The sequence below is a fragment of the Melospiza georgiana genome, chromosome 5 (assembly GCF_028018845.1).
Source record: "Melospiza georgiana isolate bMelGeo1 chromosome 5, bMelGeo1.pri, whole genome shotgun sequence".
NCBI classification, from domain to species: domain Eukaryota; kingdom Metazoa; phylum Chordata; class Aves; order Passeriformes; family Passerellidae; genus Melospiza; species Melospiza georgiana.
In genome coordinates, this window is record NC_080434.1 from 18,415,578 (window position 1) to 18,434,557 (window position 18,980).

At 43.4% G+C, this 18,980-nt stretch overlaps 2 protein-coding genes across 2 annotated transcripts; both read left to right on the forward strand.

The window, feature by feature from the left end:
- The first annotated feature begins 273 nt into the window (after window positions 1-273).
- On the forward strand, window positions 274-3,702 carry RPL34 (ribosomal protein L34). The gene is made up of 5 exons (XM_058024954.1): window positions 274-295; window positions 869-942; window positions 1,039-1,138; window positions 1,889-1,992; window positions 3,578-3,702. The coding sequence occupies exons 2-5, from the start codon at window positions 878-880 to the stop codon at window positions 3,660-3,662; spliced, it is 354 nt and encodes a 117-aa protein (XP_057880937.1). The 5' UTR covers window positions 274-295; window positions 869-877; the 3' UTR covers window positions 3,663-3,702.
- Window positions 3,703-6,557: 2,855 nt separating this feature from the next.
- On the forward strand, window positions 6,558-11,942 carry OSTC (oligosaccharyltransferase complex non-catalytic subunit). The gene is made up of 4 exons (XM_058024886.1): window positions 6,558-6,757; window positions 6,965-7,058; window positions 8,674-8,871; window positions 9,963-11,942. The coding sequence occupies exons 1-4, from the start codon at window positions 6,619-6,621 to the stop codon at window positions 9,979-9,981; spliced, it is 450 nt and encodes a 149-aa protein (XP_057880869.1). The 5' UTR covers window positions 6,558-6,618; the 3' UTR covers window positions 9,982-11,942.
- The last annotated feature ends 7,038 nt before the right edge of the window (window positions 11,943-18,980 follow it).

An 18,980-nucleotide genomic window follows, 5' to 3' on the forward strand; every position in this document is an offset into this window, starting at 1 on the left:
ATTTTAGTCAAAGAGTTTTTCAGTAAAACACACAACAAATAAAACGGAGTCCCCACGGCGCCCATTGGCCAGCTCCCGATGCCGCCGCCGAGCGGCGCCCCGCCCCGCTTCAGCCGTACAACATGGCGCCACCTACACCTCCGTGCCGTACAACATGCCGCTGCCCACTCGCCGCCCTGCCTAGTAGACGGACTCCAGTGCGCAGGCGCCGCTATTTCTTCCGGTCTCCAGCGCGCAGCTATTTCAATGTTGACTCGCGCATTTCCGCTTCCTCTTCCGCGTCCGGCGGCGCCAGGTATGGCGGTGGGCGAGCGAGGGCTGTGGGTGCGCATCCGCCTCCATCCGCGGCCCGGCGGGCGGCGAGCGCGATCCGAGGCCCCGAGGGGCAGCGGGGATGGGCCGGCGGCGCTGCCGCTGCCCGCGCGTGGGCCGGAGCGGGGGCAGAACCGCCCGGCAGAGAGGCCGGGCCTACCGAGGCCTCCGCGGTGGGGCTCCCGAGCAGGGCCCGCGTCTCCCGGGGCTGCGAGTGGAGCTTTTGTTGACTACAAAATACGGAGCTGCTAAAGCTCTATGCAGTCTCTTAGGAGAGCGTGACATAATGCAGGCAAGACAGGGATGTTTGAACAGTGTTCGGGTTAGTTCGGGTGAATTTTCATTGCGGATCGCATCGTGCCCGCTGTCAGGCGTTTTGTTGTGCTCTAATACCGTTCTGCTGGTGTCGCTGATCAGGAAAGGCTTTAGTTTTATTAATATGGGATCGGCAGCTGCTGATTCACATCTGGCTCTGTGCGGGGGATCCTGTGAGATGTGAATTCCTGTGTGGACATCCAGCTCTTAACTAGTGCCGCTTTGGTTTTGGTTTTTTTAGGGGTGAAAAATGGTGCAGCGCCTGACGTACCGCCGTAGGTTGTCCTACAACACAGCTTCCAACAAGACCAGACTGTAAGTAAGACCGTGTGTAAGAAAACTGCTGTTGTAACCAGGTGATGCTTCCCTTCCCATTGTCACGGTAACTGAGCGTTTCTCTGCTGTGCTCAGGTCCCGAACACCCGGGAACAGGATTGTTTACCTTTACACCAAGAAAGTGGGAAAGGCCCCCAAGTCAGCATGTGGGATTTGCCCAGGACGACTTCGTGGTGTGAGTATGATTACAAACACCTAAGGGTGTTGCTGTGCTGCAGCATTTCTTCAGAAAAAAGAGCCTATCCAAGGGTTACAACGGGCCTGTTAATTGATCAGTTCTTGTTGAAATAACCTTTTTCTTTAAAATGTTCAGATCAAATGTTGTAGAGTTTAGTAGCAAAATGAGCTTTGGAAGCTCAAACTTTTTTTAATGCTCTTGGTTTGCATTATTATTAAATATAAACTCTTGTTTTAGAAAGTCTGAAATTTATAAAACTAGACAGGGCAGTTCTGTAGCAGATTTAAAAGTGTAAATTAGACCTACTAGACTTGCAGAAAAAAGGGTAAGCCAAGTTTATAAAGTATTTAGAAAAAAGGAATTAATGTTCTTAATGTATTTTTCTTTAGAAAGTTTTCTTGAAGTAACACCATTGCTATTAACAGTTATGGGAATGCTTGAGTAATGGTGATCTTTGAGCAGCTCCTATCTTTGAAAAAAGTCTTTCTTTATAACCAGTTTTTTTAATGGAACTCTTGTGAACCCCTGTGGTGGGATGAAAAGATCAGCTTAGGAATGCTGAGGATGGCCCATGCAGTGAGCTGTGACCTTGGTCACTTTTTAGCATCTTGAATAGTAAACCTCAAGGGTTGCTGGCTTTTTTTGTGGGTTTTTTTTTTTAACTATGAAAGTGATGTTGGTTTTTACGTGTCAGAGAAAAATAATTTCTGTGCCATGACACCCTTGTTTGCTTTTTGCCGTCTGTAGGTCCGTGCTGTGCGCCCCAAAGTCCTGATGAGGCTGTCAAAAACAAAGAAGCACGTGAGCAGAGCCTACGGTGGCTCCATGTGCGCCAAGTGTGTCCGTGACAGGTAACTCGCACAAAGCCAGCTCTGTTCCTCAGGTTGCTTCTTACAGAATTTTTACATCTCTCTCAGACTTTGAAGGCTCTTGTCTGACCCTGGTGTGGGGAGATGGAGAGCGTGAGTGTGGGGCACATCAAGCAATGATGTGTGTGATTTTTGTCCCTTGGGTGTGAGGGAGTTCCTGTGTGTGGAACTCCTGTGTTCTTCAGGACTTCTTAATGCACTGTTGCATTGATACTGAACAGTCTGCTCATGCTGGGTTTTTATCTTTTGTATTGACTGCCCATGGTAAAGATTATTCTGTTCTGTTGTCCTGTTTTGCCTTATGCAGATCTAATTGAATTTTTCACTTGTTTGTAGTGTTTTGGGATTCACAGGTATTACTTGGTTGTGTGTTAAGCAGCTTTATGTGGTCAAACTTTGAAATGTCCTTTGCCAGGCCTCACTGAATTGAGTTTTATTGTGTAGCAATTGCATATCCTATGCTTCCTTGGCAAGTTTGAGGAAAAGCATGACCATGAGTGTGTCATCTCTGTGAATGGTAAACAGAAAATCTCTGAGGTCAGCAGTCTAATGCCAGTTTTTTTTTCATCTGTAGTGACAGCATTTTTTTTATTATTTTGGCATGTGTAAGTTCTAAGATGAATTACAGTAGGCACCACTGAAGATGAGCTGTTACAGCTGCAGAGCCATAGCATAACTTTTCTGTGTTGAAAGCCACATTTTTTCTGAGTATTTTCCCAAACCCTTCATGAGCTTGGTTGCTAGGTCTTAGTGCATGAGTATGTTCTATTCCTACTGTGCCTAAACCAGAAATTACAGCCACCTCCTTTCCTGTAATGGTCAGGTTTTCTCTTGCACCTGCGTAGGCATCTTTGACAGTTTTGTACTGCAGAAGTAGCCATGTGTACCAGATACTGACAGAAGGCATTTTAATGTTTAAGGGTAGAAAAGTGTGTGGCACACTGGTGCTGTTGGCTCAGAACCATCAAATAGTCTGTTGGTATGTGAGTGCTGGTGCACAGATCTGTCCCATCTGCCTGGTGGCCCTGCATGTCTTCCAGAAATAGTCATATTTGGGCACGATTTGACCTGCTAGGCTTTTCCCTGTTGATGTGCAAGGAGCTTTAATCCTGACAGGGAAAGTATTCCTGGTTTTGATAACTGGATGCATGTAGTTTCCTGTAGTTCTGAGGAAGAGAGCTGACTTGTCACACCAATTCTGACTTCAACAGAATTAAATTAATTCTCCAGTTAGGAGTTCTGCTTTTTGCCTTTAAAGTTTGTGAGGATGGTAAATTTTCCCATGATCAGCCATCAAGTATTACCTTGCTTGCCTCCAAGCCACTTACCCTAAATTTGCAGGCACTGCAGGCTGCAATCCCCAAGCTGCTGCATTCATGGAGTGCTACTGTCCCTGTCATTTGCTGCTGGCAAGAACAGCCGTGGGTTCCCTTTTTATGTAACTGTGGAGCTAACACCACATGTGCAATCACTGTGGGAGATGGCAAAACTAATTGTAATTTGTCTTTTTTTTGTGTTTATACTTTAGTAAATAGACACATATCCTAAAGTTGTTTTTCTTTTCCAGGATCAAACGAGCTTTTCTTATTGAGGAGCAGAAGATCGTTGTGAAAGTGTTGAAGGCACAAGCACAGAGCCAGAAGTCAAAGTGAATATTTGTAGTTTCAGCCCAATAAATGAGATCTCCACTTCTCTTGTGTCCTGTCATTCCATTTGTGACTCAAAGCTGCTAGGAGCTGCTTCTGCTTCTTGCAGGTTGTACAGTGCAGAGCTGGGTTTTGCTGCAACAGAACCTGTAGGTCAGGATGCTCTGTTCAGTGCTGCCTGCTGAAAGGAAATCTGGTTAAACAGGACTCTCAGCTCAGGCTCAGTCACATTGAGGGGTTGGAATAACTTTCAGCAGTGCAGGTTTTCTTTCAGCAGCAGTTTATCAAGTTATTGGAGGACCTGGGTCAGAAGAAAGTTAGGACTTTGAAAAAGAAGAGCAAACAGAAGACAGCTAGTATAAACCTAAGGTAGATTTTTTTTTTTCATTGTATGCGGTATTACTCAAGAGAAGGGGGAGAGAATAGTCTTAGCTTCTCAAAGCCAGTACTGCAGTGCAGTGTCCACCAGACAGTTGCCTCCTGCTCCATCTGAATCTCTGGAAGAAAGCTGTAGCTGCTGTATCCTGCTAGGTCTTCCTGGGTCAGCAGTTACAGGTATGATACCAGCAGAACTCCAGGGTGCAGAAGTTTGTTAGTTTATCATCAAGGATGTAATTGTAATTTAAAAAGTGAAAATGGCTTTGCTTCATTCTGTTTTGGATAGAACTCTAAACGTGTCTCTTAATGCTGTCCAGGAGTGTTATAATGCAGTCAGGATAATTCTTGCTTTGCCTGTGGAGTGGTATTCCTCAGCTCCAACTCTGAATTTTGAACTGCTTTTAGTATCTGACAGGCATCTATTTTTACCTGTTTTTAACCAATAACTATTTTTTCAAAAAGTAGTGAGCTCTACCATGAGAGTATGGAAGGAGGAGCAATAATTGATCACAGAGGCTTACTGGGAGCCATGAGAGAGCCACTTAAAGGGGTTTCTGAGGTCACTGTGGAGTCTGCTCAGGCTGTGGCTCACATGTGTGCAGGTCTCCTGAGGGCATGCTGCCTTTCACCTGCCTAGCTCTGCCAGCTGCTGTCAGCCAAGGGACAGAGGACAGAAGGCTGAGTTGAAAAGCCCTTCTGGTGGCAGTGAGCTGGTGCTTTGGGTGAGGAGCCTGGCAACTCAGCTGCCTCCTGGCTGTGACAGCAGGAGGTGGCTCTGCTCCAGGACAAGTGACTTAGTACCGTGCATGATGAAAGGAGTTGTACCTCCCCAAGGACTTCGTCACAGTGCCCCAAGGAGTTAAAATAATTGTCAATATTCTCAAAATGGATAAATGTAGCTTGAAGTATGTGAAACATCTCTCCTCAGCTCAGGTGCAAGGGCTGTAGCTCATTAAAGGAGGTTTTGAGCCTAACATTACTACTCTTAACATTTTTGAGTGCTGTTTCTATAGTTACTTTAAGGTTAACATTTCCTTAGTTGTCTTGCTGTTCCAGTGCACATTTTAGTACTTTAGCATGCTGTGAAAAAAAAAGCAACTAGGACAGGTGTGTGCAACCTGCCCTTGTTTTGCATTAAAGACTGTGAGATGAGAGTTTTCCTTCAGGCTTTTGGAAAGAAATAGAAATGGAGGGAGAATAATTTTGGAATAATGAGGATTAATGTAATATAAACATCTGTTGACAGGCACTGCAAGGGAGATTGTTCCAAACAGGAAGGATAAGACTGAAAACAGCTAGCTGTAAATGACATGATTGCCCCAGAAGGCAGCAGTTGAGAGTTAGGAGACATGGTATGGCCACTACAGGTAGAAATCAAAGCAGTCCTTAGGCAATGTTTCTGTGAAATGGTAATAAGGCCCGTAATTATTTTAAAACTGAGCAGGTGGCTGCCGTGTAGGAATGGGGCAGACTTTTGGGGAAGGGCAGTGCAGTGGGAAGTGGGCTGGGTAGCCTGGCGAGGTGGGTGAGTTCAGATGGTGTGTGTGCTTTGGAACCGCTCCTGTAACCTGAAGAGTTCTTCCCCGCCCTTACCCTAGAGAGGCTTCCCCTCAACAGGGGGAGTTTTTCTGACGTGCTGCCTCGGTGCTGCTCCAAAGCGAGCTGAAGACAGAGGCAGCGGGGGCCGGGCCGGGCTGGCCCGATGAGGTGTGTGCACCCTTACAGGAGCGTGTGAGATGGGCTGTAACACACGGCACCCTGCTTGCTCTCTGCAGGACTGCTGTGATGTGCCTTGTCCTGCCTGCTCTGTGTGCAGCTGCCGGGATGACCTCTGCCTGTGGTCAGGATGGCCACCACATCCAAGGGGCATCCCAGCCCCACGCTCCCCTGCAAACACAGGGACTGGGGTAAGGCCTGCTACGGAACTTGGTCTGCTCGCCGGGTCTGCATCGCCCCAGCCCGACTGTGCAAACTCACACGCGGGACGTGGCTTTTCCTCCCCCCATCGGAAAACTGCATCAGGACAGGGGTGTCCAAAGGGTGCCCGACCCCATGGCAAGGGCGGCGGGAGCGTCCCGCGAGTGACCAGCGGGCGGTGTCCGTGAGTGACCGGCGGGCAGTGGTGTCCCACCCGCGGGCAGGGCCGGTGGTACCCGGGCACACGGGGGGCCCGGGGCGGCCACGTGGCTGCCCAGCCCAGGGGCGGGGGCTGCTCATGGCCACATCCCCAGCCCCGCCCCGGCCCGGAGCCGGTACCCAGCGCCGACACGTCAGGGCTGCCGGGTCCTGGCAGGTGAGTAAACCGGATTAGACCCTTCGCCGGCGAACTGACGGCGTTTCCATGTCTTTATGCAGAAGAAAAAAAAGTCAGAATCTGTCATTTAAACCTGGTAGCAAGTTTCTAGTGCTTTGTTTAGTTTGTCCCTTTAGAAAGGGATCCGTTTCCCCCTGTCAGGACGCGCAGCCCATTTCCGTTTCCGCCTTCGTGTCGGTGTCGGTGTGGGAGCGCGGCGGCGGCGGCGGGAGCGGACAGCGCCGGCAGGGAGCAGCGGGGCCGCGGCCGCCCCGGGACCGCACGGCGGCCATGGAGACGCTGTACCGCCTGCCCTTCGCCGTGCTCGAATGCCCCAACATCAAGCTGAAGCGGCCGAGCTGGGTGCACATGCCCTCGGCCATGACCGTGTACGCGCTGGTGGTCGTGTCCTACTTCCTCATCACCGGAGGTGAGGCCGGGCCGGGTGAAGCGGAGGCCCCGCTGACGGAGCGGCTCCCCCTCGGTCCTGTCCCGGGTGGCAGAGCCGCGGCTGAGCCCTGTCCGGGCCCGAACCGCCCGTAGAACACGAGCCTCGGGCATCCCCCAGCGCGCCCGCGGGGTCGGGGCGGCTCTCGCTGCTGCGAGTCCAAGTCGGTGCTTGCTTTCCTCCCCGCAGGAATCATCTATGACGTGATCGTGGAACCTCCCAGCGTGGGCTCCATGACAGACGAACACGGGCATCAGAGGCCGGTGGCTTTCTTGGCATACAGGTAAGAGCCCTGTTCCCGCCAGCGGCGTGCTGCAAATGCCCCGTCTTGCCAAGCTGTGCAGCTGTCCCTTCCCTTCCCTTCCCTTCCCTTCCCTTCCCTTCCCTTCCCTTCCCTTCCCTTCCCTTCCCTTCCCTTCCCTTCCCTTCCCTTCCCTTCCCTTCCCTTTTCTCTGCAAGGCAGGAGTTGATTTATATCAGTTCTTGGTTTGCCAAGAACTATTTTTTGTGTTTTACGAAAACCCCACCCAACCAGCATTGAAACTAGTGGAAATCAAATGACTTAGTCCTAAAACTTTTAAAAACGAAAAGTCTGGTAAAAAGAAATTGGTTTGTGCTGGAGGTACTTATTTTTTTTGCTACTCAGGTTGAGCTTTATGCTGGATGCATTTGATCAATTTTTGTTGCATAATATGTAATGTTTGGGAAGCTTTCGTTTTTTTCCGTTTTAAACTCTACTGTACTTGGGCCTCTGGTGGGAACATTGTTACAAATGTGTAACAACTGGGTCTTCCTAGTGCCCTTGGTTTCTATTACTGAAAATGAGCTAGAGACTCCTGGTAACAAACTGGTCTGAAGAGAGTTAAGTCTACTATTTTAACTGGGGGGGAATCTATGTATGTGGAAACAAGTAATGATTTTTATTGAATACTGAAAAGTTGGTTGAATCGGTGAGGTCTGTGACATGGTTGATGTGACAGATTTTGGCTTGGACTAGATCTGTGCTTCAGACTGGGTTGAGTTGTTGCAATGTTGGTGAATCAAGTTGCTGCAGGGAGTTGTTAGCACTGTCATTTGTCAGTGTAAACAAGACAAGAGAAGATAAACTTGTTTGTTTCCAGGATATGAGGCAGTAATGATAATCTTTATTTCTGTATGGCCATCCACCGTAGTTTCATCAATGCCAGGTTTATGAGGTTGCTATTTAGGAGGATGGGAAAATGGCTCAGTGACTGTGGGAAGCAGGAGACTTGTGATCCAGGTGCGAGATTCTTTCTGCATCTCAGCTTCCTCACTCTCCATCTCTTTCCACTTGTAAGAAGGAGGTGCAGCTGTGTGGGCTGGCAGAGAGTCCCAGGGGGCACCCCCAGGCTGGTCCTGCAATGGATCCATGCAGGCTCAGCAAGCAGGCAGCAGAACATCCTGCAGGATGTGTGCTGGAACCAGCAGATGTGCTTCCTGTGCTGCTGTTGTGCTTTGAGTGGAATTTGTGCTGAGAGGTGGATTGAGGCAGTGCTGCCTGAACATGGGCATGGAAATAAGGAGGTGCTGGTGCCATGCCTTGGGATCATCTGTATAACCAGGGACCTCCTTGGACTAGGTGGTTCTGCAATCCAGTGAGCTGGGTGGTAGCTGTTGGTATGCACAAATATGTATAAATCCTCCTGAGTGCTGCACTGGGCACCTTGCAGACTCTCAGTTCTGGACATTAATGTCTTGATGTAATTGTACAACATTTATTACATTTTCCTATTTATTTTAGTTAGAAAGTCAGCCATCAAATTTAATCATCGTGTGTGCTTGTACAGCTATAACATGTTGAGTTGATAGAGTTTGAAATGTAAATAATTTCTTTAATCTTTTTCTGACTCTTTTTACTTTTTTTTTCCCCCCTTTAGAGTAAATGGGCAGTACATTATGGAAGGCCTTGCGTCCAGCTTCCTCTTCACAATGGGTGGCCTAGGATTCATAATTCTGGATCGATCCAATGCACCAAACATCCCCAAGTTGAATAGGTTTCTTTTGCTCTTTATTGGATTTGTGAGTGTGCTTTTGAGCTTCTTCATGGCCAGAGTTTTCATGAGGATGAAATTACCGTAAGCGGTTTAACTATCTTATATCTTTCAGTCTTTGTTCTCTTTTGTGGCTCATGTGTGCTGTGTTAAATTTAGGAATAACAGAAATTATTCAGCTTGAATATAAGTTGCCTTTTCCACTGCTTTTTTTTTTTGAACAAGCTACCTTGAGCAAGGTGGGATGCTTTGGGAGTCAGCTTTCTATAAGATCATGCTGTAGTTAAAAAAGGGTGACAGTTAGAAAATATGATTACTGAGTCTGACTTGCTCAGTGCACCTTAAAATTCATTGTATGTACTGGTCAGGTAAGTATCTACAAAGTAGGGCTTTGAGGAATATGGAACTGTCAAAGTACTGTAGCTTTCAAGCTGTGCAAAATCCAAATTCAGGTTTTCTAGTTTCCCTCCCCTCTGTATTTTTTGTTCTTTTTAATTTAGAATACCTGAAACCTGGTGTTTAGAGTTACTGGTAGGTAATTTTTGGAGTAGCTCCATGAAGTGTTGAATTAATAGTGACAGTCATTCTTCTATTCTTGAATACTTTTTCTGGCCTCTGCAGAGTACTTTAAAAAAGTTGTTTCATAATACACAAGTGATGGTTTCCCTGGCAGCAGGTACCTGGATAGGGACCTACCCTATATTTTCTTGCTTCATTGATGCTCTATGGGTTTTTTGCTTCACTGAGTACATGTGTGTCTGTACAACAGTTCTCATTCTGAAATTCATGAAAAGAACAGGGCTTCAGAGAAATGGAAGAGAAAGAGACAACAGATTTGTGTGAAGTGTCAGAAAAGATCAGGTTGTATTGAATATCTTAACACTTTTAGTTTGCGTAAAGGGCACACATAAAGAACATTTCTTAGGGCATAATGTGGGCTTCAAAAATTCCAAACAATTACCAAAGTTGGATCAAGAACATTGCTAATGCATTTTCAGAGTTCATTGAAGAAAACCAGCTGAGGAAGGAGTGGGTAGTTAAGATGACCAAAGATCCTTGATCAGCAGAGGCTTTTGCAGTCTTAAATTTTGGTTTAAGATTGTGTGCCTCTTGATTTTTGAGGAGTGCTGCCTATGTTTGCTAACTTTTTGTCTAAATTAATTTTCTTTCTGTAGGGGCTACTTGATGGGTTAGTACCTCTTGTGCTGTGTGAAAGTTCGAGCTGAATTTCCTCCTCTTCACGAAGTATTTTAAGAAGAAACAGCAAGAAATGAGTTCCATAGTCACCATCAACAGCAGAGAGACCTGGCCACGAGAAACAACTAGGGAAAGAGTGCTTTCTCTGCAAACAAACTGGCACTACCAGTGGCTGATCTGTAGTTTTCAAGCAATGTTTTATCATTTCTGATGTAGAGCTTTTGAAAAAGAGAAAGTTATATAGCTGAGTATTTCTTTTATATTCCATCTCAGTATGAAGTAGAGAACCTACCTTAGCTCTACCTGAAATGAGTACTCGTCATTGACGGTTCTTTGTTGCAGGTCTGTCTCCTCTTCCTGGTTTGGGACAATTATGTGTGTGAATCAGAGAAGAAACACTCAAAACATTGATTTCCAAGTTGTAATCAGAAAATTAGTAACTTTGGATGCTTTACAGCCAGAATGCAATGTGTCTGAAATTATTGTGAAGGCATCTTTGGCCTTAATATTAATGATATGCTCTATGTGAGCAAATCCAGACATGCACTGGGAAGGGCAAACTGTATGAATGTGCATTTTTTAAAGAAAAAGTGTACAAAAGGAGCCAAATAAAACTTATTTTCTAAAAAATTATTTTAAATTTGTGCAACTTGTAAAGCTTTTGCTTGTTTGTATGGACTGTTCTGCATTCAGACATGAGGTGCCATACCATGACCACGTAATTTCAGCTTTGATTTTTATTGTTGGATAATGATTTTTTCTTTAGTATCAGGGACAAGAAACCTCATTTTCCATGAATTTGTACTGTATGCAAACAACATGCTGTTATCAGTGGCCAAGAACACTTACTTCTGAAGCTGCTGCTTTTTTGTGTGAGACAAAGTTCCAGTTTGATACGTCTTAATTTTAAAAGATAGAGTGTTGCTGAAATGTTTTAATTCAAGTAATGTATTGCATTTTGGGAGAAGGACAGATCCCTCTGAATCACCATAAATGTCTTTTTTTGCAATTCATATGTGTTTGAAGCACTATTTTAATCAGTACAATAATATAAAGTAGAAAAGTTATTTATTCCTGTAATTGTGAAGTAAGCATTACTGTTCACATACTAATCAAATATCTGTGCTAGTTGTTAATCATCTGCCCTCAGGATATGTCACTTCCACTGCCACATCCTTATGAACGATGTGACACTTTTGCATCTGTTCATCTTACACGTTTGTCATTAAGATTTAAGGTAGTTTGAGCTGTTTTATGAGGCTCATAACTGCAAAATTTCCAGTCTTTTTGACACAGTTATTTTTGGTCACTCTGGTTTTGGTGAGACATATGCTTACCTTCAGGGGGGAGTATTGATATTATGTAAGCAAATAACTGCATCTTAAGTTGTCTTTTTAAATACTCTAGGAGGTAAGTCAAACCAGAAAGTTCACTCACTAAAATCAAGACTCTTCTGGCTCAGTGCTTGTTGTAGTGCAGTTGAGCTTCAGTGTCCCGAGTTTGCAGCTGGTTCTAAATGAGCAGGCACTTGAACGTGATTTTAAAGGCACAGTTCAGTGCCTGTGCTCTGTGAAGTGCCATCCACTGTAATTGCAAATTTTAATTGTAGCTTGAAACAACAATTGAAATAGATGTAATTGCAAGGTAGAATATAATTTTGGGAGAGCAAAACTAGGTGACTGCCTTTGCAATAAATAAGGCTGAAGGAACATCACGGTTTTTTGGTCACAGACTCCCAGCTAGGTCTGGCATGATCATCTGCACCAGTCTGGCACAGAGAGAACCAGGACAACAAATGCAGAGCATAAGATGGACTACCCAGAAATGAGGCACATGGTAGGCTGGAAGATGGCAGAATGCCCTACTGGAGACTGGTTAATTTTGAAAGCGGTTTGGAGGCTTCTTTGTCACCCAAGGTAAAATTTCTACTGAGTCAAATAAACTGCGAAGAAGAAGTATTGCAGTGTGTTAGATTAATCCCCTTTGCAGGAAAGAAAGGCTGGTATTTTCTGTAATTGTCTGCTGGTTTTTTATAGGTAACAGCAGGTGGCCTCTAAAGTAGGGGCTTGGAATAGTAATAAGATTGTTTCAATGACTGAAAGAAAACTCTAACTGGTGACAATATCCATCTGTGTTTCATGTTCATATCTTCAAGGTTCAACTGAACTGGATCATGGGTGAGAGGTTAAAAACAAGGTAAAGGTAAAGCAGAGCTTGCAGGAACACATCTTTGCTGATTGAAACCAGAAATTTGGCCTGCTTCCAAGTGCAACAGAAAGAGTCAGGCTGAAATGTAGAGGTCTTGATTTTCCGGCTGTCTTGATGGAGAAAATACTGAATACATGGCTTCAGTATAATCTCTGAGAGATGATGCCTAGTCAGTATAGTCAGGAAGACATATATAACTTGTGTAGCTTTTGAAAGTTAGTATATACATATATAAACCCTTAAATGATTTTATACTTAATCGAGTTAAGTTGAAAAATACATCTAGATGAAAATTTCCAACATTCTGACGTTTTTGTATTTTTTTTTTCCCTCAATGCATTTTCCAGACTCCTGCATGTTGTGGGACTGTAACAGAATCATAGAATCATTTAGGTTGGAAAAGATCTATGAGATTATTAAATCCAACTATCAACCTAGCATTGCCAAGCCCACCACCAAACCATGTCCCTGAGTGTCACATCTCCATGTCTTTTAAATTAAATATCTCCAGATGCAGAGGTGCTGCTAAGTGATGGGAAGTGGCTCAGTGAGCAATTCTACCAATTGCCTCTGCTGAGGATCCCTGGATGGATTCCATCCAGGCCCATAGATCTGTGTGTGCCCAAGTGCTACAGCAGGTCACTGACCATTTTCCCTTGGATTATGGGGGCTTCATTCTGCCCCCCATCCCTGTCTTCCAGCTCAGAGAGCTGGCTACCCACAGAATGACTTGTTATTAGTGACCAAGGTGAAGAAGCAGTGAAGTACCTCAGTCTTCTCCTCATCCTTTGTCACTACGTTTCACTCCAGATTCAGTAAAGGATGGAGATTCTCCTTAGACTCTTGTTGCTAATGTATGTTTAGTTGTAATTTTCAGTTGTCTTTTATAGCAGTAGCCAGCCTAAAGTCTAAGTGGACTTGGACCCTTCTAATTTTCTCCCTGCATGTCCTCTTGACATTTTTGTACTCCTCCTGAGTTGCCACTGCTCCTTGCAAAGGTCATAAACTCTCCTTTTTGTTGTGATTTTCAGCCAAAGCTCTCTGTTCAGCCTGCTTCCTACTTGTCTTGTCTTTAGGCATGTCAGGATAGCCTGCTTCTGCATCTTTACAATTTCCTTCTTGAGGAATGCCAGGCCTTCCTGGACTCCTCTGTGCCCCAGGGGACTCTGCCAGTCTGGGCCATGAGCAGGCCAAAATCTGCCCTCTGGGAGTCCAATGCAGCAGTCCCACTGACCCCACTCCTTACTTCTCCAAGAACTGACACATATTGGGAAGATTTGTGTCACTGAAAAAATTTGTGGAAGAATGAGGATGATTCAACCATTTTGAAGAAATAGGACTAAATATATGTTCTTAGTATTTTAATTAGAAAGCACTCTGTGTTTGACTTCTTAAGAGATACAATCTTATAACCTGAGACAACCCTAAATCTCTTCTGCTGCCTTCAGTACAGGGAGCCAATGTGCCTGTGGGAAAGACAATTCTCTTTTTCTTTTTTCTCCCTGACACATATGGAAATCCTGCATGCAATGGAAACTGTTTTCCTACAGCATAGCAATGTCTGTGATACTGTAACTGGTATTGCATGTTTGTGAATGTGATTATTGTATTTTTCCTATATCTTTATGATTTTCCCAAAAAGGGTTGCAGCAATAACTGGCCTATTTTCAGAATTTCTAATTGCTACTTTTCAGCACTGCAGTTTCTTTAGAATATATTTCTTCCAGAACATGGTAAAAGAGGATCGAAACAATTAGAAGAAATTAAGTGGATCAGTTACAGTAGAAATGTCAGAAGAATGTTTTGTAATACTTTGCAGTCACATTAAGATTTCTCATCTATACTAATGTTTGGAGAACTCTGGAGAGATCTGGATTTTAGTGACAACAAAAAATATAACTAATGCATGAAACTCTTTTCAAAGGGTAGCATTTCACAGGAAGTGGCTAGTAGGAATTTGGGGGATTTTAGGTGATTTGATTTCTTTGGTAAAAACTATTTGTGCTGGTGTCCTTTTTGCTTGACATGGATACCTGTCAGCCAAGAACTGGACAGAGACCATGAGCTCATTTCAGAGCAGCAGCTGTGGCACTGTAGTGGGAGTCAGGCATGTCTGACTTCTGCTGTGTTTTAATTAGAGATGCAGATGCAGGGCACTGCATTCTGCTGTCCAGTGTCTTGAGTCCATAAGGCAATTTGCTGAGCTCCTGTTTGATGATATCAGTTTAGTTACTAATGTTCTTCAGGCATGGGATGGAGTTACACTTCATCATGTAGCTATCCCATAGGGCTCTATAAATGTCAAAGTTCTTAGACTGCTCTACCTGCAGGCTGGAAGAAATACTATTTATCTCTGAGTAAATCAGATCGATATGGTATCATCTGCTGCCTAACGCTTGTGAAAGACTGACATTTGTAATTTCCTTCTCTTTTTGGTATCAGTTTTCACTACAGAGATCAGTGTGAATAGGGATACTGGTTTCCCTTTGTTGTTGGTGGAAATGTTATGCTTTTAGCAGGAAACAGGGAAAGAAAAAGTGTGAAAGAACTCAGACTGGTTGTATTATTCTAAAATAAACTGTGGAAGTTAAACTTTTTCTCATTACTTTGTAGACAGCTTAAATAATTTAAGAATTTTTAGGTATTTCTGACAGATCCTGGATGATAGATAATAAGTTTACTACATTCAGATTTACAGTGTATCATTTGTCTTTAAATACAGATGGAGACTGAGGAATGTGGAATAATAAAAAATAAGCATAACTGCAGTTGGAAGAAGAGGTTTTGAGATGTGGGGGAAGCATTTTAAGCACCTGGAAGAAAATGGCAAAAAGATGAGTAGCCAACTTGGATTTTTAAAGAATAAGTCATATGAAGATAAAGGCATATATGAGAGTTATGGGTTCCATGGATAGAAGAAAATCAGATGTTTGGGCTGTAGATTTTGATACTGTCTAGAATGTTTTGGAAACTTGGCTTAGCTAAAACAGCTATAACTTGAATTCCAAAGTACTTTGAGAAACATTTTCAGAGAGTGTTTTCTGATTAGTTGATGTCTTTATATCAAAGTGGAAAGATATCTTACTTTTTAGGTCTGTCCTGTGGCTAGTTTTGTTCAACACCCACTGACCTCTAGAGTGTGCTGACTAAATAAGCAGACATCATAAAACTCAAAGACTGCTGGGAGGACAGAATTAGGATGCATAGTGATCCTAACAAATCAATGAGTGCTCTAAAAAACCAGGCTGGTTTATTCCTTCTGGGAACAAGTGCAAAGTATCAATGCTACTCAAGGAAAATAGCTGACCAAGTGTGGGGTGTGAGTAAGTCCTTGGGCTCTGCTGCACCAGAAGCTGAAGAGGAGAGCAGATTGCCTTTTGTGCAGCAGTTCAACATCACATGGAGACACTGGCAAAACTTTCCACTTCCAAGTACAGGAGGCATAAAATTAAGCATGAAAATTAACTAAGCAATTTTGTTTCTGCATCAATAGTAGATACAGCTTCACTAGCAGTAAGAAGGAATTGGGGTAATACTAGAAGAATATAAGGGTAAAATAATTTGCCACTGGATTAGATAGTCTGTGCCAATGACAGTATTTTTAAGAACAGGCTTGGCAAATGCCTGTTAAAATTTGCAGATACCTTTGGCTTGTTTTGAGATGAGTGACTGGTTTCTTGAGGTGTCTTTCAGTGACTGCCTGTCTTTATTATTCCATGGCTGAGAACAAAACACTTCACCTTCCAAACACCAAGGCTCTGTGTCTTTAAAAATAGTTGTTGAACTATTTTGTAAATAGCTAAATCTGTCCTTTAAAAATATCCCTGCAGTGCAGTTGTAGGACAGAATGCTGCTGGCCTTGGTTCAGTCTGAAAAATCAAGTGGTCATATGAGCTAGACATGACAGCAGAAAGTAGCTCCATTAACTGCCAGAATAGGAAAAGGAATTAGCTGTTGGGGTAAGGAAAGTAGAAGTGTATGGAGGAATGATTAAGGCCTTTTTCTTTTCAAATTTTCATCTTAGTCCTTCACCTAAGATGTGTTATAATTAGACAGCTGTCAGTATAGCTGCTGTATTAGAACAGGGTGATGAGTGGGAGGAAGGAGCCTGTGATACTTCTAGGAAATATTTTGCTGATGGGGCTTTTTCTCTGTTTTCCCCTCTTTGAGCTGGAGCAGTAAGATACCGACACATTTCTCAATTATACCAACTTCTCCAGACACCTCCTTTCAGCAACTGTGCTTCACTGACCTGTGGAATTTAACTTCTTTTGTGTTTTCCCCAAGTGTGTCTACCTATCTCTGTTACAGCTGGTTGTTAAACCAGCTCTGAATGCTGTGTTTCATCTCCTTCTGCTTGCCTGATGCTGGTATGGGCTTATTCAAGGTCTTTATCCTGTTGTCTTTCAGCAGCTGCCATCCCTTGTTTCTTTGCTGTCATTCCAGAATTCTGAGTTTCAGGATACTACTGTTGGTTTTGATTGCTGTCTTTCTAACTGCTGTGGTATTTCTGCCTTCAAAGGGTATTATTTATCAGTCTCCTCAGCTCTTCCACTTCCTTATTCCTCCTCACTGGTACTTGCTCTTTTATCACACTGAAATCCATCACTTAGCCCCAGCAGCCACCTGGCTGTCTATGAGCCTTGCTCCTCTTGGTATTCCTACCTCTGTTCCTTCTACTCTGACTACAGGTCCTTCAGTTTTCCCTGCTAGCCATTGTTTGAGCTACTTTACCCTGCACTGACTCCACACTTCATTAGCTTCTGCTATCTGTGACAAAGCTTAACCTCCTGGCTTCTCTCCTGCTTTAAGCCTCTCTCATCCTCTGGTTGTCTGTTCCAGTTTTCTCTTAGCTGTCTCATATCTTTGTCTTTATTGTTCTACACTCTGCACCATCTGTTGTGCTTCTGCCTGCATGACTCATCCTGAAAACAATAAAAATCCTACTGCATTCCCAATCACTACACCGGGGAGCCAACGAAGGCACGCCAAAACCTACATCAACAGCAGTCAAGCCAGGATCCTCATGGAATTCAGGTACATAATTTTTGTTTAAATCAGTGTAAGTTAACTGCCAAATACATCTGAGAACCCTGCCAAAGCTTCATCACAACTCTAAGGAAAGGAGGCAGTTGTTTCCTGGGGCTGGATTTAAAAACACCTCTGCAGGGATGACCTGCGGGTTCTTAAGTTTCTAAGCAAGTAACATGAAAAAAATGTTTTTCTGCACATGCAGTTACTGAGTGTTTTATGAGCATAGACAACATATGGTCTGTACACAATAGAACAAACTAAGAAAAATCTGTCACAATTATCAAGATTCACATATGTAGTAGACAAGGCAATAAATATGAAAGGTCATAAAACCAGGGAAATGGAACATTCCATCAGATTTCTTTAAAGGTACACAATGCTTAAAGCCACTGCTAAATAACAAAATTATTAACAAACTATATTTGAATCATAGTTTGGTTTCATAGCCTAAGGAGGAATAATCTCCAATATATGAGGAAGTTGTTTCCCTCTAGTGTTTTAAAAGGCAGCAGAAACAGTTACCTTAAATATTTTTTAGTCTCATCTAACACCTAGGTAAACCCAGGCTACACTTCACTGAAATCAATGGAGACAGACCCATGCAAAGAGGGAAATAATACTTGTAGTATTTTGGATGTGTCTAAGGATTATGTTTAACCACTGCTTGTTCACTAGGCTGTGACTGAACAAGCCCAATTTTACCTGCTTTGCATGGTCACTACAAGGTACTGCCTTTGTGCACCTACATTTGGAAAATAAATGACTTGTACTTAAACACTGTCAAAAATATCTGAAGCTTGTAAGGAAAATCCTTCCATCATTAGTACTTCCAGCATTGTCATTAGCTACTACTCAATCTTTTTCAACCTTGACACCTTTGAGTTTTACCTTTCTGCAGCTCCAATCCCCTGTTAAGCTGTTGCTCCCCACTGGATGGCAGTGCCTGCAATGTTATTCGTTCTGGGAAGGAAAGTCCAGCTTTAAAGCAGCGAGCTGAAATCTCAGACTGCTTTGTAGATGAATACATACATGAAATATTACAGCTGTGAGTATATTTGCATCCTTTTTTCTTGTTGCTACAGTATAAGTGTGTGAAGGATTTTTCTGTACGTGTTTTTTACTCAAATTAATTTTCCAATTGAGACTTCAGGGCTTAAAACCATGCAAGAGAGTAACACTTCTGAGGATCAATCCAGCCAAAAATTTCAAAGCATTTTACATAGACTAGGTCAAATAAAAAGTCAATGTGTGTGTGTCTGTGTGAATATACATGTGGATTTTATACATAGCTCATAAAAGGGAAAAAAATATGGAGTTTTAAAAAGTCATATGAATTACACAGAACTACAGTGCTTACCTAGAAAGATAAAAAAATAAGGCTTCAGTGTTTTGATTCAATATCCACAGTACATCTGATGGTGAGCATGGAGTTCAATGACTAAAAGGAATAGATTATTTAAAATACAGTAGATATGCAGATCAGAACCACGTAGTACTGAAATTATGACTGATGTTTTTAAATTAGAAGTCAAAGCCTAGATTGCAGAGGTAGAGGAAACCATGTGGACTTTGCCAGGGTTTCTGTGTATATGGTTTTAGAAAAATTCCTGCCAAAACCTGGAGCTGTCTCTGCTGGCACCTGTCTGGAAGCAAAAGGTGAAAAAGAATTGATAGAGGCCCCATAAAATACTTCAGTCTCTAAGATGCACTTCCCTAGGTGGAAAGGTTTTCACCCTAGTATATTTTAAGGCATT